This window comes from Rhinolophus sinicus, linkage group LG07 (assembly GCF_036562045.2).
Source record: "Rhinolophus sinicus isolate RSC01 linkage group LG07, ASM3656204v1, whole genome shotgun sequence".
Lineage (NCBI taxonomy): Eukaryota > Metazoa > Chordata > Mammalia > Chiroptera > Rhinolophidae > Rhinolophus > Rhinolophus sinicus.
Window position 1 is genome coordinate 31,918,807 of NC_133757.1, and position 24,210 is coordinate 31,943,016.

The 24,210-nt window shown below is 37.3% G+C and overlaps 1 protein-coding gene across 1 annotated transcript; it reads left to right on the top strand.

Annotated features, from left to right (window-relative positions):
* The first annotated feature begins 401 nt into the window (after positions 1 to 401).
* Positions 402 to 23,858, top strand: ANKRD22 (ankyrin repeat domain 22). The gene is made up of 6 exons (XM_019738919.2): positions 402 to 669; positions 13,494 to 13,685; positions 16,572 to 16,679; positions 19,352 to 19,429; positions 21,765 to 21,863; positions 22,138 to 23,858. The coding sequence occupies exons 1-6, from the start codon at positions 649 to 651 to the stop codon at positions 22,213 to 22,215; spliced, it is 576 nt and encodes a 191-aa protein (XP_019594478.1). The 5' UTR covers positions 402 to 648; the 3' UTR covers positions 22,216 to 23,858.
* The last annotated feature ends 352 nt before the right edge of the window (positions 23,859 to 24,210 follow it).

The window sequence follows — 24,210 nt, forward strand, 5'->3', positions numbered from 1 at the left end:
AAATATGTATAACAGCTTATACATTGACCTTAATTTATTAAATTTGCTATTTTAGTTTATATTAATCAAAAACATCAAAGAATAATGAGCTTATCTGTCCTTAAAGACAGCAAATATCCACAGCAACAGTTCTGAAGATTCTTTTTCATGAAAGTCAAGCCCTATGGCAGACATATATGATTCTAAGGGTTTGTTGGTTTTCCGCCTTTCTCAATAACCAGTGAGTAACAGGTTTCAGTTAGGCAATGTCCTAAACACCGTACCTTACTTTGAACCCTTAGTCCTTCCTGTCAAAGTGAGGACATTTCTTTTCTCCTCTACTGGGTTTCCTTCTTTCCACATGCTCCCACTGGCAGAGCAGATGTGACTCAGAAACCGGTTTCTCAGGGTTGTAATATTAGATGACACAGCGTGGGTCATTACACAGTAAACTAATGCCTCTGTTTCACTGGGTTGGGCCTCCTAGAAGGTGGTGTTGCTGCCTGTGCTACTGGAAAAGCACTCACAGGTGTGGAAAGAAAGGGTTTACCTCCAACCTGGGCTTCTAGAGACTTTTCTTTCTGCTGGGAAGCATTTTGATGTTAATCAGAAATATCTCCAGAAGATTCTAGAAGCTGTGGAGGTGAAGCAAGTCTGTGAGGGACCAGTATGGGAATCCTCTACTCTGAGGTATGTAACCTTTCTGAAAGTACGATTCCAAAAGAGTTAAAAGTTGCTCGTGTTTTTCAAATGTAATTTCCTATCCCTGTTAATGTGCCTCCTTTTCCTCTGTTTAACTTCCTGTGAGAGCATCAACTCAAAACAAAGTCCTGTGCGTTAATCTTTTTGATATTTTTAATATTTTAGGGCAAATTATTTTGCAATTCTAAAATGTTAGCTAGATATAAGTAGAGAAGAATATGACACACATTTCATGATGTGCAGATGTTTGCAGGGGTAATTTGGACTTTGCAAAATGGAACTATCTGCTGTCAAACATCCAGAGGAAAAGTGAAAATAGTACCTAACTGGATTTTATAAACATACAAAAGATAGACTGTTTTTTTTGTGTGTGTTGTTTTTTTATGGAAATGCAGGTACAGAGTAATACCTCTTAGCTTGGCATTTGAAAGGAAACTCACCTTTAGTAATTATTAATAAAGACTTTCCCTGCATAGAAGAGAAATAAAAACAATATATTTGATTTATTTTTTAGTTTTTTTCTTTTCACATCTGATGGATTAAAAAAAAAAGCTTTTTCCTGTCTTGAAAGTAACCTATTAGAATCAAATAAATTTTTAATAATGTTTCAAAGGAGTCCAAGTGAGTAATGTTTAAACAAGTACAAGAGGTGTAATGACATTATTACGCAGTTTTTTACCCCTCTCCTATGTAACAACCGGTTAGTCTGCATTGCATTTCAGATGCTCAACAGAACCTCATTAGGTGGTTTTTCTAGTACTAAATGCAATTTCTCCCCATTTGCAGTTATTTCAAATGCCAGTTGTGTGTGTGTGTGTGTGTGTGTGTTTCTATAGTCAGTGTGTCCTTTGATTAGTTTATAATTCTAGGTATGTCGTGTCCAGTGACTTTGGTGTGGTGAAGAGCTCACATATATATGAAAATAACAAAACATGTGTTCTAAAACGCTTCTCTAGTAATCCTCAAACTTTAGACTGCCTAAGTGTCAGTGGGAGAAAATTATTTAAAATGCAGTTTCAAGTGGCCCCATCCCAGAGAGCCTGTTTATGTTCAAAAACCTACTTTTAAAAGAGCGTCCAGGTGATCAGGTTACCACCTGTGGGAGAGACACACTGCTAGAGACTAGTGCTTTTCAAATTTTAATGTGCACTCAGATAATCCCAGGATCTCCTTCAAATGTAGGTTTTTATTCTGTAGGTCTGGATGGGGCCTAAGATCATGCATATCAGCTCCCCGATGTTTATGCCTTTGGTCCACACACCACACTGGGAGTAGCCAGTAGGTAACTATGCAGGCTGTGGTGAGGCTCTAGGTGTAATTACATTACCAAAAAAGTCTCTGCCTGAGCAGTGCAGTTGTTTGTTGGTTGGGTGTTGACTTGGCAAGTGGTTGAGTCAAGGTAAGGCAAGGCAAGACTTGTTGAATTACTTATAAGTATCCATGAGAATATGCCCAGAAATGGAGTATATGTTTCACTTTTCAGCTATATTGAGGGCAAAGCAACTTGCAATTTACTATGGTATTTACAAACAACACATACACACATACATTCACACACACACACACACACACACACACACACACACACACAGAAAACCCTAACTTACTTAGAAGTTCATAGGTGATTATTCAAAGCTCATAATTAATATTGAATCAAAAGCAGTCTAAGGTAATGTTGAAATAAATGTTGTTGCCACATCTCAGTATCACGAGTGGAGGCAAATTCTAGGCTCTTCCATTTAATTCTGCTCACTTGTCTACTTACTCTTGTATCAGCTGTAGGAAACACTAAACACTTGAAAACACAGTCATTTCTGCCAAGAAGATTGTTGTCCAACTTTTTGGCCAATAATTTCTTAATTTTCAGGATTTCCCCCTTGATATCAACTTTTTCGTCTTCCCCTCCACCCCTGCTCTTCCTCTTTCTTGTAAAATAGCCACAAACGAGGGTTTATAAAGGTACTTGCAAAACTAGTTAAAATAGCAGAAATAAATTTGTTTTAGAAATAAATACTTAATCTTCCAGAGTGACAGCTATGGCAGGGATGCTGTTTGTGGAGTGGATGTATTTATGTGTGCTTATTCTGCTGTTTTACTCTCCATCAGCCCTGAACCCAGGAGATATTCCACTAGTGTGAGGGGAGGGGTGTTTTCACTGAACTCCCTGCAGAGATTTTTCAGTTTGGCTGCTAGGTTTAGACATTTCTCATTTTCAGTTGACAGATTTGATGGTGTCCCAGAGTGATGGATTTTAGAGCTACACTGATTCTGCCGAAGATTTTGAAAATCCTTAATATCCCCAGATATCAACTTCTTGATACCTGGACTAACACCACACTGTTAAATGTCTAGAATTAGAATAATCTGACTCTGAGCAATGTATGAAAACTGCTGAAGAGAAATGGGTTCTTTTACATTGGAAGAAAGCTTAGGCTGCTCCTTACGGTTGCATTTGGGAGTTACATGTGAATGGGGGAAAAAAGAAAAAAGAAAAAGAAAAAGCTTAGCTTCACCCTCTGGTATTCTGATACAGAAGGCCTGGGGTGGAACTGTCTGTGACACTCTCCCATCTATAATTTTAAAGAGATTGAGAAGCTCTGGAGTAATTTCTCAAATATTTAAACACATCCCACTCATCTTTCATGTGTCAGTCTCTCATTTGTCCTGTACAGGTCCTTCTGCTTTTCTTAGGTGTAAAGAATGTGAACCACTAAATACGAGCAGAGCAAAAGCCAGCCAGCCAGTCCTGTTTCATTCCCTGGTCCTATACTGCCTTGAAGTATCTATTTTTATTTAAACTTTTAATAAATTTCTACTTCCCATTTAGAGTGTGGGAAGCTCCTCTAGATTGGGGACACAGGCTTATCATTTTTCCTTAGAGCTGTAGGGAAGGAAAACATTCTCTTTGCTCTACTCATCTTAGGTTCATTGGCTGGTAAATTAGACTGACAACAGAAAGATTAACATGAGAAAAACCAACAGACATTTATTACCGCTTGCTTCATGCATTCACCTGGGAGTAAACAGTGATGAGTAACTCAAAGGGGTGGTTAGAACTCAGGTTCATATAGCATCTTAACAAAAGAACAATATATTTTTAGAGAAGTGGCAAAACAAAGGAAACAGACTTTAAGTTTCTAGGGGTGGCAAATTATTAAAAGGCAAATATGTGGAGGATCTGATGGAAAGTAATGGCTAGTTGGTAAATTTTATTATGTAAATTCCTTTGTTGCTTTCTTTGTGCTGACAAGGGTAACTTTTGTCCTTCATGTTAAAGAGGAAAGGGAGAACACATTCACAAATTTTTGTCCTGCTTTTAGCTAAATGGGAGTAGGTCAGAGAACTTTCCTTGTATCTGCTGCTTCTCAGTTGCCATTATCTAAGAATAATCTTTATGCTGAGAGTCATGTTTTAGGGTGAATATTCTGCTACCCTTCAGAACTTTACATTGCTAATAGTCATGATGTATATGATATATATACAGAGGGTGCCAAAAAATGTATACACGTTTTAAGAAAGGAAAACAACTGTATTAAAATTGTAATGCTCAATATGTACTGATAACAAAAGATGAATACAAGTCATGTATATACATTTTTTTTTGGCACCACTGGTGTTTTTTAAAAATTGAGGTATAATTGACATAGCATTATATTAGTTTCAGGTGTATAATGTAATGATTAAATATTTGTATATATTGCAAAGTGATTACCACAATAAATCCAGTTAACGTCTATCACCATACATAGTTACAATTTTTTTTCTTGTGACAAGAACTTTCAAGATCCATTCTCCTAGCTATTTTCAAATAGGCAATACAGTATTAATAACTATAGTCACCACGCTATATATTACATCCCTATGACGTACTCATTTTATAACTGGAAATTTTTACCTTTGACCCCCTTCACCCATTTCAAACACCTGCCCACACCCCCGACTTCTCCTTGCCTGTCAATCACCAATCTTGTCTGTATATTCATGTGCTCCAGTAATTTGTTCGTTTCGTTTTTTGTTTTTATATTCCACATATACTGTATTTCCCCGAAAATAAGACCTAACCGGAAAATAAGCCCTAGCATGATTTTTCAGGATGACATCCCCTGAACATAAGCCTTAATGCGTCTTTTGGAGCAAGAATTAATATAAGACCCGGTCTTATTTTGGGGGAAACATGGTAGGGGGGATCATATGGTATTTATCTTTTTCTGACTGATTTATTTCACTTAACTTAATACCCTCAAGGTCGAGCCATGCTATCTGGACCAAATGGCAAGATGTGTGTGTGTGTGTGTGTATCACATTTTCTTTATCCATTCATCTGTCAATGGGCATTTATACTGTTTCCAATATATTTTTAATAAAGTAGGATAGAATGAGGGAGCATCTCAGAGTTGGTTCTAACACCTGCAATAGAAGATATGCTTAGCGCTCGGTGAGAGAACCTAACTTGGAATAATCAACCCTAGCTATGTAAGCCGGTCTTTTAAACAGGGCTGATTCATTTAAAACTTTATCAAACATATTTGTTCATACTGTTTACAATAACAAACATATAATTAAGGCATTATATATCTGGCCATTTTCTAAACACTTTATGTGTATTAATGCTCTTCATCCATCAACCATGTAAGTTAGTCACTATTATTATCCTTATTCTACCAACAAAATAACTGAGGCAAAGATAGTTTAAGTAATTTGCTCAGAGTTATGCAGCTATAAAGTACTTACTGGCTAGAGACCAGGGGTTGGGATATCAGATGTACTTATGTACATTCAGGGAAATTCTGCTTATATCACTGATGAACATACTAAGTTCTTTATCTACTTACTATCTCAACAGGGGTGTCACACTCTAAAACGGGTTGGTCTTAATCACGCTACTGTTCTTCCAGCACTCCTCTCCACTAGGATATACTATTGCTCTTTTCCTTTAGGGGAATGAATGGGGTAAACGAAATCCAGGATCCAATGTGGTACATTCTACTCATGCTTTGTAGAGGAGAAACATGGTACTGCAAAGGAATGCAAAATCTGGAAAGAAGGAAGATGTATAAGAACTTAACTCAAAGAGGTTAGGCATTTGTGCTTAGCAGACCTATAGAATCTTCTGTAGATGTGTGACACTGTCATCTGGGGAAACAGGCTTTAAAAGGAATATCTTGAAAATTATGTCATAATGATGTATCCCCTTAAAATTTGGGAAGATATAATGATAAGGTTATCTAAGAGCAGGGATACACGACACATACACAGCATATATGTGCATACATAGAGCATACACATAGCACACATACCCTTAATATTAATCCTTTGGGAATGGATCTATTTTTCAGAGAAGTAGATATTACTATAGCAAAAGGGCACATGGCTCAAAGAGGAGAGGGATCATTTTGAAATATACAGTTTCCAGACAGAGCAATTTAGGCTGAGCAGGGCTTACTGGAGGAGTTGGTACAGTTGAGAAGGAGAACTCAGGGAAGACAGGAATAGAGTCATGACTAATGGGAAGGCCATTGGACTGGAAATCAAGAAAACCTAGAATTTAGTCAATTGTTCCAGGAACTCTGCGGGATTTGGGGAGAAATCATTTAATCTCTCTGAGTCACAGTTTCAATATCTATAAAAGAGAGCTGGGTGAGATCCGGTCCAGCACTTAATATTGTATTATTCAATGATAGGAGAAGGCAAAAGGCAAAGATAATTGGAAAAAAGAATTGCCTCCCTTATAGTCTTACCAGCTCGTGCTCTTTCTCTTTACTTTGGATATTAAACCTCCAGCAAATTTTTGGCATTCTATATTCAAAAAAGCACCAGGGGGCTTCCATCCCAATTGGTTTCTTAAGTCTTTCCTTGTATATTATACGTGATTTTACAAATTATAATGTGTTACTAAGTGACATTTCAAAAAGGAAATGATAGCTATAATGTATGAACAGAAGCCAGACTGATAATTTGTAAACACTTATTCATTCAGTCACCCAGCCACTTATTTAATCAACAATATTTGTTAATCCTATACTATATTCCAGGTACACCCTGGCTCCTGTTATATAGTGATACATATAAAGAAAAGTGGACCCTGACCTCTTGGAACTACTAATGTAAAAGAAAATGAATGTACAAATGAAAAAAATAATTATAAATAGTGAAAAGATAAACCTAAGAGAGGTAGGGAGGGGTGTATATATATCATTACATTTGATCTGAAAGACTCCTCTTAGGTAGTGACATTTGAGCTGAGCTCTGAGAAATGAGAATATAGTCTTGGTAGGCTTGGGGAAAGAGTGTCCCAGACACAGGAAATGTATGTACGGAGAATTGAATCATGGGCCTATTAACCTAGGAGAAGTCTTCTGGAGTAGCTCCTGGGAATCATTTCTCAGATCTTAAATAGGACATAGGGACCATCTTTCATCTTTCAGGTTGGAAAGAATCCAAAAGGTTGAGCACATACTCTGTGGGGGTGGGAAAATAGGCCCTTTGTACATTGCTGATGGGAGAATAAAACGGTACAAGGAATGAGGAAGGGCAACATCTGTGACGGTCACAAATACATATCCCTTTTGCCCCACCAATTCTAATTTTAGGAAAGCTAACAGATTTGCAGAATTCATTATAATCGCGAATATGGGGCACACTTAAATGCCTATCAAAAGATGATAAAAGGATGTGTTTTGGTTAAACAAGTTAGGTTACATGCATATAATACAATATGATATAGCTATAAAACAATATTTAGGATGCATTTTATGTACCAAAATATTTTATTTGCTGAAAAAAAACTGTCAGAAAAACTGAGAGTATGTTGTCATTTGAGAAAAATGAGAATGAAGTAGATAAAACTATATAGTCATATTTGTTTATGATATGCCTTATTACATAAAGAGATTCTGGAAGAATAAACAAGAAAGTCCTATTAGTAAGAAGATAAGAGTAATAGAGAAGCTTTTTATTACATATCTTTTAAGTGGTTTAAACTTCCAAACCTGTGGAGGCAACACGTAGTCAAACAATTTGCTATGGTCTGAATGTTTGTGTTCCCCCCTAAATTAATATGTTGAAATCCTAACCCCTAAGGTGATGGTATTAGAAGGTGTGGCCTTTGAGCAGTGGTTAGAAGCTCCAAGCAATCCAAGATGGTGGAGTAGATAAACACTGTGTCTGCATCCTTTGATGAACATATTAAAATTACAACTAAACTATAGAACAATCAACCCGGAGAACAGTCTGAAGTCTAGCCGAATAGCCGTCCTATGACTAAAATAAAGAAGCAACATTGAGACTGCTAGAAAGGGCAGAGATACAGAAGGGGCCCCAAACTCTGTGTGGCGCTTGAGAATTAGAAGGGATAGATATCTTAGCTGCCGAGATTGTCCCCAGAGGAGCAAGAGACCCCAACCCCCCCACACCAGGCTTCCAGCCTGGAGTACTGGTGCCAGGAAAAGAAGCACCCATAACGTTTGGCTGTGAAAAACAGTGGGGATTCTGACCATCTGGTGGGATGGAAGGCTGCAGGAAACCCAGACGTCCTCTTTTTTTGTTTTTTTTTTTAAGGGTGGCGCAGCTCACAGTGGCCCCATGCGGGGATCGCACCAGCAACCTTGGTGTTCTTGGTGTTATTAGCACCATGCTCTAACCAACTGAGCTAATCAGCCACCCCCCAGACATACTCTGAAAAGACTCATGCACAGACTCACTTGCTCGCAGGCACTCACCGTGAGCTCCGATGGAGGAACAGTGACCCAGGGGGGCGTCAAAAACATATGGGGTTGCAGACTGAGGTGTGTGGTTTCGGGGGAAAGACTGGAGGAGAGTTGGCATTTTCCCTGTGTGAGGTCCTGCTCCCGAGCCGCCTACAGGTGGGCACCATCTTTCTAGTGTTGAGCCCGCCCCCACACAACCAAACCTGAATCTGATTGGCTTGGTGATCTCTGCTGCTCCACCTGCTTCTTTACCTCTTGGCAGATATTGCTAATTGTAGGTCAGTTTGGAGAAAGAATCTGGATATGTAACCAAGAAGCCTTGGCCACCAGCACACCAGAATAGAAGAAGCCTGATCAATCTCCTGAGACTGTAGGCTGTAGCTTAATTAAGGGTGCAAGTATGACCAAAAGTCTCAAACACAAAGTCTAAAGATATTTTGAAGGCTGTTTTTCAAACTGTCTGAAGTAATTAGAGCCAGAATATATGCATTCTACAGTCATTCCCCTTGATATGCTTCCTGGCACTGCCAGTTATGAGCTGTGTGACTTTGGCAAAGAAGACAACTTCCCTCAGTTTCACCTGTAGAAAGCAGGTATAATAATACCACTTAGCCCACAGGGTTGTTGTGAGGGTAAAACGAAATAAATGAGGTGCTCAATAAAATGTCATATTATAATTTATACATTTACTTATTTACTCATTAAATATATATTGAACGTCCACTTTGTGTCAGGCATGTGGTAGATGTTGGGCGTACAATGTTGTACAAGTACAGACACAATACCTGCTCTCATGTAGCTTACAGTCTAGTTGGGGAGATAGCTGTTAATAACACTTAACATCTTTATTTACTTAGCTCAAGGGTATGGACAAGGGAGTGGGAGGAGACGAGGTTGGAAAGACAGGATTTGTGATATTTGAAGAATCATGTGTACCAGTTTGGGGACAACATCCTAATCCGATTGGTCACCACTGAAGATTTTCAGCAGGAAAGTGATATGAGGCTGCTGTTTTTGGAGGATGAGTTGGAGGTGAATGGGTGAGACAGGAAGAAGTAAGGCCAATTAACGGCAAGTTTTGCAATAGTCCGGGTGGGAATGATGAAGATCTGAACTACTACTTCGGCACTAAGTTTGGATGAAAGAGTTCTGAGAGTACAGTATTAGGGGACAGAATTATCATGGTTGTTTTCCAAGTTCTCCACTGGTTTCCTCCACACCCAGAGTTCCCCCAAGTTTCAGAAACTTCAGAGGCCAAGAGAATTCAGAATAACTCTTGTCTCAACTCAAATGGACAGCCCCCTCCTCTTTCTCATTCCTAGCTAGTCAACCAACACTTTTCTTTTTTTTTTAATTTTTTTTTTCAATTTATTGCGGTGACAATTGTTGGTAAAATTACATAGATTTCAGGTGTACAATTCTGTATTACATCATCTATAAATCCCATTGTGCGTTCACTACCCAGAGTCAGTTCTCCTTCCATCACCATATATTTGATCCCCCTTACCCTCATCTCCCACCCCCCACCCCCCTTACCCTCTGGTAACCACTAAACTATTGTCTGTGTCTATGAGTTTCTTTTTCTCCACAGCCTCTCCAAAACTTGTTACTATTTGTCTTGTTGATGATAGCCATTCTGACTGGGGTGAGGTGATATCTCATTGTGGTTTTTATTTGCATTTCTCTGATGATTAGGGATGTTGAGCATTTTTTCATATGTCTATTTGCCATTTGTATGTCCTCTTTGGAGAAATGTCTCTTCAGGTCCTCTGCCCATTTTTCAATTGGGTTGTTTGTTTGTTTTGTTGTTGAGTTGCATGAGTTCCTTGTATATTCTGGATATTAGCCCCTTATCGGATGCACTGTTTGCAAAAATCTCCCATTCAGTTGGTGGCCTCTTTATTTTGTCGATGGTTTCTTTTGCTGTGCAGAAGCTTTTAAGTTTGATGTAGTCCCATTCGTTTATTTTAGCTTTTACTTCCATTGCCTTTGGAGTCAAATTCATAAAATGTTCTTTGAACCCAAGGTCCGTAAGTTTAGAACCTATGTTTTCTTCTATGCAGTTTATTGTGTCAGGTCTTATGCTTAAGTCTTTGATCCATTCTGAATTAATTTTGGTACATGGTGACAAATAGCAGTCCAGTTTCATTCTTTTGCACGTGGCTATCCAATTCTCCCAGCACCATTTATTGAAGAACCAGCAATTTTCTATTGCTCTTCCCTTCTTTCTCTTGCCAGTGCTTTCATGACGTTGAGCTGCCCCCTAGTGGACACAGGATTTATAACAGCATAGAATCTGCGGTTTTTAAAATTCATGCAACAAATCTATGTCTAACTGAGCCAGGCATAGACTTTACTTTTCAAAAATAGAAACTCTGCGTCTAGGATACAGGAATCCTAGAAAATATTGAAAGATAATATCAGGTTAATATTTTAAGTAATATCGTTCAAGTAGGATTGAGAAAGCACTCGAAGACATCAAGTGACTTTTTGCAGGAAAACTATCCACCTTTCCTTTTCTTGTTCTAGTTAAGTCTCAGCAAAGATTTTGAGAAGCCCAAGCAGAAGGGGCTTTATTTGATGTCTTATGAGAATGTAGACCCAGTGTTGTCAAATCTTTCAATTTTTAAAGAGAAGTTGGAAAGCCAATTACTACATGAAATATTTAAGCTTTTTAAATGTAAAGTAATTTAAAATTTTAAGAAAAGAAAAATGAACTCTATAGACACCTGTTTTTTAAGTTCTGCACAGTAGACCATCAATTTCCAAATAGTGGTCCATGATTACTAGTGATAAGCGGCAAATTTTCCCTGGTTTATACTGAAATTAAAAAAAAAAAAAAAAAAAGGACAACGACATAATTTTTTCCACATGGTTAAATCTATCTAATATAAAGGACTGCTTTCCCCCAGGTGATTATATCCTTATATACTTTGTTAAAATATTCTTGTTTTGAACTTTTATTTATGTTAAAATACCTTTTAATTTATGAAATGATGCTATTGCTTCTAATGTGTTTGACACAATTAAAAGCTGGTGACTTTACATTGTCTTGTTGTATTTAGTTTTGTTTTACTTGTTCTTTAAACCTAAGTGTCTGGGCATCACTGCTAAGACAACGACAATTTTGTGTTTAAATAGCAGTAACGCTAGCCCTAGACCCTGGCAATTCATGTGGAAGATGTGTTCGTTGGGGAAAGGCTTGAGGTGCAGAAGAGTGGTGGTCATATGAGTGTGACAACCCAAAGGAAATTCTGCTTCACTCATTTCTTTTGTGGCCAAGGACACTGAGACATGCTGAGGGGAAGACAATTGTCCACAGTCACCCAGGAGTTGGTAGCAGAACTACAACTACAACCCAGTTTTTTGACACCACATACTTGTTCTTTCAACTGCCCTGGTCATTTCTATGTCATCCAGGTGGTACCTTGAGACACTGCTGAGCCCGGCTGGTGATAAGGCCTGGTGAAAGGAAGACTGTAGGGTCACAGAAAGGGTGATTTGTGTAATTGTGCATTTTTACTGTAAGTTGGAACCTCTGTGTCATGCTCACTTCATTTTGGGGTACAGAAGTTTGCCTCTTATCTGCTATTGAGTTGACTTTCCTTTAGGATGTTTTTTTTCATGAGTAGATCTTTGGGTTTTAAAGTATTTTACTTTTAAAAGCTCACTGGTTATGATATTTGGCTATATTAGAACATGAGTTGATTAGCAAATGTACCACTTGACTTTCTCATTGGTCTGTCCCAGCTGTCGCAGATGCTTACGTACCCAAGTCTATACTCCTTTAAAATTGTTGTTTAGGCTGTGTGTGTGTGTGTGTGTGTGTGTGTGTGTGTGTGTGTGTGTATGTGCTCCCTATATCCCCAACCAGTAAATAAACTATACATGGTTAAGAATAATACAGTTTATACATTTCCCCCCTAGCAACTATAGCTGACACACAGTAGAGGTTTGACTTTGTTATCAAATTAAAGAATGACTTAATAAGCAATAATATTAAGTTCCATCCATTGAATGCCATTCACGTGCCAGGTATTATTCTAAGTGCCTTTTATTACACTATCGAATTAAAAATCAGTCTAAAAATGTTTAGTGTTTGCCTACCGTGTGCCCAGCTCTGTGTTATATGCTGGCGATATGGTGGTGAATTGACCGATGCAGCATGTATGCACATGGAGTTTATAGCCTAAACTTCAATGCCTTCCCTCACTCACTACTGCTTCAATCCCTCCTGACTCATGCTAGCCTGAAACGCATGATTATAAATAATGAAAAAAACATTTACAGTTATGTCATTTGCTGTGAAGGAGTGCTGGAGTCAGGAAAGACTTAGAAACAATGAAAATTAAGTTATGACATGAAGGATGAATTTGCAGTGAGCCAGGTGAGGAGAGAGAAGAAAAAGCATTTTATGCAGAGAGAGCGTAAGGCAGAGGCCCAGATGGAAGTAACTAAACATGAGTTACTGAAAAAAGGAGAGAAGTCCAGAAGAAAAGCAGAGGGAGGGGGAAATTGGGCAAGATGAGATCTGCTTAGGTCTTGCTGTTAAACTCCCATCATGCTTTGCAAAGCTCCTTATAATGCTTTCTAAAATAAAAAGCATCCAATTGCAGTTAATGACATAATTTGTTATTTGTATATTTTTAATCTAAAATAGGTCTTTTCCCACTTTGCTCAGTTCCTTGATTCTGGGGGCCATGCATCTTTTTCCTATCACCTAGTGCTGCCCTAAATTCCTCTGATATGCCTATTTAATCTTCAGTAAAATCCTGCTTTTCTGGCAGGCATCATCTATCCTTGAATGCAACACACAATTTCCTTACTGCGTCAAATCTGCAATATTGCATCCACCTCTTCACTCTTTTGTCCATTCGATAAACACTTCTGTGTGCCCAGCAATTTAGGACATCTTAAGAGGTGCTTCATGAATTTAGGCTTGTTCTAGACTTTAGGCATAATTGAGACCAGAGATCTCATCAAAATGGTAATACAATACCATATGGAAACACTTGAATTTTAAGTTATTGGGTAATGATTTTTTCTTCTTCTTATGGTTTAATTATACCTGCATTTCCAAATCTGCATTTGTTTTTCTCTCCTCAGCCCATCTGCCAGGCAGCCTATCAGAATGACTTCGGTCAAGTGTGGCGGTGGGTGAGGGAAGACAGCAACTGTATCAACGTTCAAGATGGCTTTAACGGAGACACTCCCCTGATCTGTGCTTGCAGGCGAGGGCACCTGAGAATCGTTTCCTTCCTTTTAAGAAGAAATGCTGATGTGAACCTCAAAAACCAGGTGAGGCCCTGACACATGAGCGGAGAAAGTAATTGATCATGGTTAATACCTTTCTCCTAGCATCAATGAAAGCAGTGAATGTCATTTTTTCATTGCTTATATCTCCTAATACCAACTTTTTTTTTTTTTGCCTTATTTTAGACTGACACATACTGAGGACATTTAATTAGGCTAGAAAGCAAAATAAAACACAGTTCAGTCAGCAGGCATATTTTGTGGTTAATTATGTTCTTCCACTTCTGAAAAGGAAGAGAATGGTTTACTCAGTTGACTGGATAGCGCTTCTTCCTTTCTTCTCCTCTCCTCCCTATGCTTTTCCTTGCCTTCTCCCTCTTCTCTCCCAGCTCCTCCTCATCACTATTACAGAAGTAATGGGAAAGATTTCCTGGAAAGAAAATATTAACCTGGTGGTGCTATTTCATTAGGTAGATTTTTACCTAGTATGTTACTGTTCTGACCTCCATAAGATCCTATAGTTTGCTTATAGAATAAAAGAATTCCTATGAGAAATTTACCAAGGACAAATAAGCTCATGAACCAAAGGGTACTTGAAGCCACACAGAAAGGCATAAAGAATGTACTTAAAGATCAAAGATCAGCTGATGTGGAGTCTTCAGGATCAAAGAAGAGCAGAATACGTGTGATTGCTGTGAACATCCTTTCAGAACCCCTTTGGAACTTCCAGGGTCTACATCATAGTTAAGACAACCTATAAAGTCCACTGAGTAAATATAAAAAGTCACTATTTGTAATAATTATGAATGCCTTGTATCTACTCATTCAATGGGGAACAACAGCCTGTAGGGCCCCACTTGTCCCTTCAGTTTAAAGACCAGCTCATTTGGAGTAATGATGTATTATCAGAAAATGCATCACTACTGGACTTTCTTATTTGTGCTACTGTTTTTGTTACTGTTGTTGTTGTTTGACTGGGTTTAAAAACAAGTCATGCCTGTACTGAATCTGACAGATATGCAGCTTAGCAGAATATAACATGATCTCCCAGCACACGGCTGAGGATCACGTGTGTGGCGTTGCGGTGAAGACAGACGTTGAAGGATCCATACCCTCTCTCAGGAGACTTTACTGTGAGGAAGCTGCAGGTGGGAGATGTTTGCCACCACAGGGACGAGGCTGAGAAGGTGCCCTGATCTTTGTTTTGCAGAGAACCTGAGCCAGACTGCGGGGACCCTCTCATATTAAGAAAATAGTGGGAAGGACTTGAGTGAATACTTGAGATTAATAGGGATATTATTAGAATAAGTGTTTGGTCTGCATTTCCTATTAAAAATAGGAAATTACATTAATACATTAAAAATGTTATTTAAATGTTATTTAAATGTTTAATCTTTTTCATTTCTCCTAAAGTCTCATCTTTGTACATTAATCATTTGAGCCACTGCTTTCTCTTCTCTTAAATCTATATTTATGTTATTTTCAGAAGTACAAACAAACAAAAGGCCTTAACAAACAAAAAGCTCTGCTGGTGATTCAGATGTACATGCCTAATAGAGAGCATTAATTCTATGGAAAGCAAATTAAAACATAAATATAAATTAGATAGATATAAATAGAGATATATAGATATATTTTGGTCTGTCAAATTGACCCAGGATTACAAACCAAAACCAAATGTTGATCAGAAAGGAAGTTTAAGTCATTATCGCTTTACTGGAGCATAATTCAGTAGCACAATATGGAAAGCATTAATACCTTTTATGCCAGGAATTATATTTTTAGAAACTTATGCTAATGATAAATTTAGAAATATTGACAAAGCTTTATGAATGAGGATGTTCAAGCAGTATTTATAAAAATGAAAAGTTAAAAAGTCAAATGACCAACATGTAGGGTTTAGCTAAATAAATTAGAATAGTTCCAGTCATTAGAAAGCCATACAGCCATTACAGTCACATGTTTAAAAATTTTAAATGGCATGGAAAGATACACATATTCTAAATGTTAACTGAAAAAAGCAGATATGGTTTCATATATGCAGTATGAACCTACATTTAAATATGCCACATATATGCATTTTTAAAAATTGAAAGAAAATACCACAAAATGTCAACAATTAACTGTGGGCTATTTGATAACGGGTGAGTTTAAATTCATTTTATCATAATCTTGTCTAGTTTACAAAATTGTTACAGAGAACATATCTACCTTGACATTAGAGAAACAAAGTCTTATTTAAGAACAATGCCTCCCACAAGTGGAAATTAACCTCTCTTTGTCCTCTGGCTTTACCTCTTCTCATTTATTTGGTTGGTATTCCAGTCACGATAGCCTTTTGCATTATACTTATTTGTGCATGTTTCTGCCTCCCTTTCTGAAGCCCTGAAGCATTATATCCCCCACAGTCTCTAGAAACCTGATAAATATTCACATATTTAAAGAATTAAATTGGGTTATTCCCATTCTTCTAGCACTGCCTGTATGCATGTAGGAACATGGAAAAATTGCCATATGGTTGAGATTTTCCTATGAAGGAAGCACAAAATGAATAATTGTATACCCTTGGTGATTAAGGGAGAACTATAGATTTGCATACTGAATTTAGTTTTATATTTATGTTTCAATGCATTTTTTTTCCCCGAAAACTAAAATGAGTCTGAAAATCCATCTGTTGATGATTTGTAAAATGTACATTTCACCTGATGTCTTTCTGTGGTCCTCCCCTCAGCTTTTTCTTCAGACTGTATTGTGTTTAATATTCTAATCATTGGAAACCTGGGTTTATTAATCAGACATACTCCACAGAAAAAGGTGACATGAGTACCATAAAAAGAAAAAGCACAAACTAAATTTTTGATAGGGTAATCTGAAAATACAAAATTTGAAATGAGATATTTTCTTAATAGGATTCCTTTCTTAATATTTTAGAAAGAGAGAACCTGCTTGCATTATGCTGTGAAGAAAAGATTTACCTTCTTTGACTATCTACTTATTATCCTCCTAATGCCTGTCCTGCTTATTGGGTATTTCCTCATGGTGAGTACAACACTTGTGAGAGCAAAGGGTCAATGAGCAGGAGATCAGTAGCATGACCCGTCAAACTTTACTGGGCCACAGAGATGTAGAGAAATAGTAAGAAAACAAGCTCTTGGTTTGTATTCTATAAATGACATTTCCAACACATGCAATGCTATGATTGAAGAAGGAAGATAGCCAAATAAATTAACCAATGGTAGAATAATCTGTGCTATCTTTATTTAGAAAAATATATTAATCTTGTTTAAGAATCATCTTTAGGAAGCACAAAAATCCTGAATATTGGAAAAAAACAACTCTCCCTTATACTATTTTTGTCTCCTTTTTTCGTGAGAGGAGATTATGTCTTTGTACATATTTTTCTGAGTTTCTGATTGTTAAGAACCCATCCTGGTTGTGATTTAAAAGACAGATCCCAAGAGATTTGCAGCTAGCAGCTGACAAACACAGATCTTCATAGAGAATTTGAAGCCCATCTGTCACCTTGATGAATTTATTCATACTTGAATGAATCCTTGGCATGCTGTAATTTTCTTGAATAAAGAAAAAATATAGTTGGTATAGGAATGCAGTCATATTATGAGTAGAAGATGCAGCTTGAGTTTCCTTTTTTTTGTTGTTGTTTTTCAAATAGAATGACAGATTTGCCCTGACTCACTGTTTTCCATATGGTTCTGCTTGTGGCCGGTTTCATTGTTGAGAGATGACTCAACAAATGTATAATTTACTCCAGTTAAATGTCAGATCTCCCTTCTCTTTGTAGCTAATAGACCATGAATTTTAGTTATTCCTGTTAATAGAAGCTCCAGAACAAAGTCTGCCAATTGGAAATTTTATTACCTCCTTGGGTATTAAATGTTACAGAATTTGAGGAACTACAGCTACATATGATCATGTTGATTTTGATGCTAGGATTTATGGGAGCGAGAGAAAACTATAACTCACTGATAAACACATAATCTGCTTATATCCTTAAAAAGTTCTTTAAAAATTATGTAGTTAGTATATAGAATTTGAATATTTGTAGTTTTGGGGCTGGGGGAATCTGTTGATCATTTGCAAACCTTTATAGAGATTATGAAGAAAACATCACAACTGTGATTAGCAAGGCTTATTCAGAATTTGTTGACACAAAACCATGCTTTATAAGATGGTCCAATGTTTAAAAGCTGAAGGCTTAGGCAAAATTACTAATTGTAATGAATAGCCCAATTCTGCACAAGTACCCTATTTATTAATGAGGTCTGAAATGCTTAATTTATGATGTATATGGGATAAGTGACAGGAGAAGAAATTACAGGTAAAGGGACAAGAAAGGACTGTGTTACTTCAGAGAAGGGTAGGAAGAGACAGTCAGTTTAGACGCAGATGCAGGAGGGAAGTACAAAGAAAGAAGACAACTGGATGGAGCTTTCTAGATGATAAAGGGGCTGATTTCCAGGACACGCCCACCTGAGCAAGGAGAGCTGTGCCCTCGCAAGCAATGGGATGTTGGGGCGACACTCAACCTGTCAGAATCTCAGGGGACTAGGCAGGAAAAGTGGATTTCTGAGGAACCTAGTTAATTTCATTCTTTTGTTCAGTCATTTAGCACAAACTTATTATGGCCCCCCTATAAGCCAGGCACTGTGCTGGGTGTTAGGGATTCAATGACGAACCCAACAGGTAGTCCTTGTTCTCATGGGAGTTAGAGGGCAGTGAAGACTGAGTCATTAATCAAAGCATGACAGAAACACATGCAAAATTACCAAGAAGTAGGTAGTCCAGAGAGGTCATCAGTGTTATGACAGCCCAGAAGACAGGGATGTCACCTGGCCAGCTAGGTCAGGGAAAGTCTCCTGGAGGAAGAGGGGTTTGGACTGACATAGTGAAGATTAATTTACCAGGTAAAGAAAAGAGGGAGGAGGCTTTTAGACAGAGGAATATTCAGTGCAACTACCATGTTTCCCCGAAAATAAGACCTAGCTGGACAATCAGCTCTATTGCATCTTTTGGAGCAAAAATTAAGGTAAGACCCGGTCTTATTTTACTATAATGTAAGACCAAGTCTTATCTAACATAATATAATATAAGACCGGGTCTTATCTAACATAATATAAGACCGGGTCTTATATTAATTTTTGCTCCAAAAGATGCATTAGAGCTGATTGTCAGGCTAGGTCTTATTTTTGGGGAAACACGGTATTCTATGATACTAGGGAGTCTGGTGGGAATGAAAAACTAAAGGCCATTGCGGCTAGAGACAGGAGGTGTAGAGTGAGCCTACTAGGGCCTTACGTGGGGGCCGAATTGTGGGGCCTTGCCGGCCAGGCTGAATAGTTTGCTTTGACCTCAGAGCAATGGGACATCATTGAAGGGTTTGGAGCTAGGAAGGGAGACAGGTCACTGGACCTCATCCCCAATAGGATTTGATAGATCTGGGGTCGGGCTCTATAATTTGCATTTATAAATGCCCAGGCACTGATGCTGCTATTCTAGGACCATGCTCTCAGAACCTGGCTTTACTCATTGGCATTGGAGTGGGGTGTGAAGGAGAGGGAAATTTTAAGAAAGATGCATGGACACATAAAGGTATTGAGATTAAAATGAAGCCTATTGGTTACAGTAATCCAGACATATGGTGGAGAAAATGTTTGTAAATAAACCTCTCTTGTACTCGCTATTCGTAATAGGTATCAAAGACAAAGCAGAATGAGACTCTTGTCCGAATGCTACTTAATGCTGGCGTTGAAGTTAATGCTACAGACCGTGTAAGTTTTAATTTTTAGTCATTTTATAACAATGGTCAAAATGGTATTTGTAGGTAATATACAAGTCCTTGTCATCTATACAGTTGCTTGCTTTATATTCCTAGACACTTGCGTATTTCTTTTTCTTTTCCATTTTTCTTTTCAGTGCCAGTCAGGCAAACTTGAGGCCACTATTTTATTCGTGGGAATAAAATATTTATTGACTATTGAACATTTAAAAAATAACTGTTCCACCACTGGTGAGAAATTAAGGGACATGGAGGCTCTGGTAACAAAATTCATCCTCGGTAGTTAAGAAGCTGGAGTCAGAATGCCTAACTATAAACCAAGGCTTGCCACTTTTTACCTATGTGCATTTCAGCAAGTTATAATTATTCGACTCATCAGTTTCTTCATCTGTAAAATGAAGAAATCGGTAACTTACAGGGCTGATTCAGGTAAAGTACTTAGTGGAGAGCCGGGCACATAGTAAGTGCTCAATGAACATTAGCATCTATTACTGCAGCCAAGATCCCAACCCACTGCTAAGAGAGTCCCCATCTGTAAGCTAAAGGACAAAGTTCAAAGAAAAACCCAAATGATGGTCAGAGTAGTAATAACAGCAGGAGGAGCATCAGATAATTTCTTGCTATTTATAAGCATAAGGTTTGGTTTCCATCTTTTACAACTGCACACTTGAACTCATCCTCCTCCTTTATATGATCACAAATGCGTCAAAAGTTTACTTGTAAGGACTTTTATTTGATTATATTGATTGAACGAAATTTTGGATTCCTAGTTCTTTACTGAAAAAGTAGGCCAGCTGAAGTTTGATTCCAAAAAAACCAATATTCTGTTTGTCATTCCTAACATCTGCATGTGTTTTACCATTCCATGTTCTGTGATAGGGAAAGTGCCCCCATACCTGTTTGTATTAATTATTTACATCATTTTAGTTTGGGTTACATTGATATATGTTTAAATGGAGGTAGCTCTGTGTGTGTGTGTGTGTGTGTGTGTGTGTGAGAGAGAGAGAGAGAGAGACAGAGAGACAGAGAGACAGAGAGAACTCACACAAGAGAATACGTTTATAAAATGTATGTTTTTCCTTTTATTTCAAATAAGATTTTTGGATTAATTTGGATAACTACTATGAATCATTATTTTCTTAAATAACTTTGAAATGTATTAAGTAAAATGTCATTAAAAATTAAGTAAAAGGTAATTCAAAGGTTTAAAACTTTGCTTGTGAATAAAAAATGTCTCTAGGATATTTTTCTAGTTACCTATGTCTATCTCCATCTCTAGATAGAGAATTATATTCCTGTGCATGCTCAGACATGTGCACATACATGTATACACAAACACATATTTTTCCCACCATTTTTCAAATACTATGTATATATAAACATCCATTTTCCAACTGTAAGTAATGCAGTGGACTGTATTTTTAGGTAATTAAGACTGCCATTATTTCACATGGAAAAATGCAGAGCCAGATCTCCCCTTCATCATACCATCACTTAATAAAAATGAGTGATTGCAGCATTATTTCTTATGATCTTAGAAGAGCTTCTGGGGAAAAAGATCCAGAGTTAATTCTGTTAGTCTTAGTCAAGGGTATTATTTCTTCACTTACCAAAACCATGGTTGTTTGGCTGCTTTTTGAAAGGTAAAATTTTGAGCACCAATGCCCCAGATATAAATTTCTTTGACCTATAGGTAATGTTTTAAATTAGTGCTGACAGAGTCGATCCACTGTTTTATAATACATACTGTAAACTGCAACGGATCAATTATGGGAGATTTCCACATCCAACTGCACTGACCGTGTAGGTGTGCTCTAGCAACATGAGCACTGGCCCCTTCTTTAGACTGTGGGGATTCTAATCAAGAATGATAGAGGCTGAGATCTGCAAAAAGGCCCACGTGGAGACTTTTCAAGGAAAAAAATGGTAACATGATCAAGGTGGTGATTGCCCAGACAGAGAGAATTCTACAGAGAAACTTTGGAATAATTCAGCATCAGCTTTTAAACTGCATTTTTCTTAGTTTGGAACTGAACATGAGAAAGGAAGAGATTAATTGTTTATAGGACATTAATAATATACTCAGAGCCAGATCTTCACTTCATCATGCCATCACTTAATAAAAATGAGTGATTGCAGCCTTATTTCTTATGATCTTAGAAGAGCTTCTGGGGAAAAAGATCCAGTTATAAAAAGACTTTTTAAGTACAAGAAATACAGTTGCACATAGATGGTTTGCAGACTGTTTTGCTTAGCTGTACACAACAGAATGTGGAGGGCTAAAGGAGCTGCACCGATAAACTGCAGTGTTGGTCCTTTTGTTTCAGTATGGCTGCACTGCGTTACACTATGCCTGCGAAATGAAAAACCAGAGTCTTATCCCTCTGCTCCTGGAAGCCCATGCAGACCCCACGATAAGAAATAAGGTAAGAATCTGTGGACCATAGTCTGAGGTATCTATGTCTGCATAATCTTTTAACGTTGGCCTTGTGTTGGAGTACAAGTAAATTAATTGTCTCTGATGTTGTTAACAGCAAAATCATCCTTATGAGAAAATAAACTTATTACTGTTAGAACTAAATGACATGTAGATCCCTTGCCAAGCCTAAGAGTCAGTCAGTCTAAACTATTTACTGGACCGTCGGCATGGACATTTGACTCTATTGGAGATAAGTAACTGTAATTTCTTTTTCTCCTCAGCATGGTGAGAGTTCCCTGGATATTGCAGGGAGATTAAAATTTTCCCAGATAGAACTAATGCTAAGGAAAGCATCATAATCCTTGTGGCCTCAGATGGAGAAGTGGAAAAAGCTGAAGGACTGGATTCTATCTCCATCTTCGACTGTTGGTCTGTGGGCCAATCAACCTGGATGCCACCATCTTATGGGGATAATAATGGTTGCCATGGGTAATATTTTCGAAGAGCTTTATATTTGTTTTTGCTCAATGGACTTCACCATGGCCATAATCCTTCTAGGGGAAACACTAAAGCTGTTGGATTCTCCATTTCCATGAAAAAAAGGTGATGTTTCGCATTCAGTCTCTCCTGAAGATCAGTGTTATCTCAGATTGTGTTCTCCCTTCTCAGTTGTATTGCTCTTATAAAGAGGCTGCCCTGTCTTTATCATGTCCCAGGAGATAGACTGTTCCTCTTAAGCCCCTTTAAGTAGTAAGAGGAACAATGGAAATATTAGATTGGTGCAAAAATAATTGTGGTTTAAAAGGGTAAAAATAATTGCAAAACCTGCAATTACTTTTGCACCAACCTAATATGTATATTTGTACAGAATAGTGTGTGTATGTGTGTGGTTTTAGAGATTCGTATGTAAATGTTCCTTTGGCAAAACAACTTCAACAAAAATATTTATCAGTTGTCAGTGGTGGCAGTCTTACTCCTCAGAAATGGCAAATGCTAAAATCAAGGTTTTTGTTTTGTTTCTGGAGAGCCAGTTTACCAGCACACTGCTAGACATTTTGGTATCAGTTTACAAATAAAACCATCTTGATTTTGAACAACACTATGTAATTATCAAGATGTCTGTTCAAACACATCTTTAGGGGCAGCTGGTTTAGCTCAGTTAGTTAGAGTGCAATGCTCATAACACCAGGGTTGCCGATTCAATCCTTGCATGGGTCAGTGTGAGCTGTGCCCTCCACAACTAGATTGAAACAACTACTTGACTTGAAGCTGATGGGTCCTGGAAAAACACACTTAAAATAAATAAAAGTTAAAATATATATATATACCTTTGCTTCTCTTGTGAATGCAAGGCAGATACTAAACTTCTTAGTTCTGTTTATTTTCATCGATAATTTGATTTATTTGGATAAAGTATTTCTTGTACAAGAAATAGAGCTATATGATGAGGTAGTATCTGGATTGTACTTCTAGATGAGAAACAGAATATCAAAATATCTGTCTAACTCCTTTGTCAATGAGACAGAGTGAAATAAACTTTTTTTTAAATAACTGAATTTTACAAAGCAAGACTGAATCATGAATATCTTTAGATAGACTAAGCCACACTATGTGTGATAATAAATGTGTCAAACCATCAAAGATTTACCATCCTTGAACAGAGTTCTAATAAAAATCTAATCCAGAAATATTTACTGAGCTATGTACAGGGCCATATATTGTGTGTGAAGTAGTAGTGTGGTGTGTAGATATAGTTTCTGAAGCCCTTAAATGTCTTTTAATAAATTGTTGAAGATTCATTCACACTGAATTGAATGACCAGGTGACTATGAGAGTTCAAAAAAAAAAAGAATTTCACACATCAGTATACTTTCACACACCAGTATACTTTTAATTCAGAGTTTTGCAAAATTGTATTATTACTCATGTAATTTATATCATCTTTAAAACTGTATGAAAATTGAACAATTTTTAAAAGAAATAAATCCAGATTTGTGAATGAGCTGAGGTGACTAATAGTAACTTTGTTAAGATCAAAGGATAAAATACATAACAATTTGTTTTATTATGCTCATGACATTATAAAATTTTTTTTCCTAGCTTTTAATTTTGGGAGGCAGAAAGCTGGGTCAGACATTAAGTCTTCTAGCAACTCTCAAACAAGTTTGGACTAGGACCTAGGTACTGAAATACATATATATGCCATATGCAATGCATAATGCATTCATTGGAAAACTCAAAAATCCTAAAAAATTATCTTCTCTGAGACTCAACTATAAAACTTGGCCCTTTTTGAAAATATTTAAAATATATTTCATTATACTGTACACTGTTTTTTTTGGTGTGGGGATGTT

Bases quoted from the DNA above. Each gene is read 5' to 3' on its own strand.
- ANKRD22 (XM_019738919.2), top strand. From the start codon at position 649: ATGGGAATCCTCTACTCTGAG. The intron at 670-13,493 runs GTATGTAACCTT...TTCTCTCCTCAG, and splicing joins TGGGAATCCTCTACTCTGAG to CCCATCTGCCAGGCAGCCTA. The intron at 16,680-19,351 runs GTGAGTACAACA...TATTCGTAATAG, and splicing joins TTATTGGGTATTTCCTCATG to GTATCAAAGACAAAGCAGAA.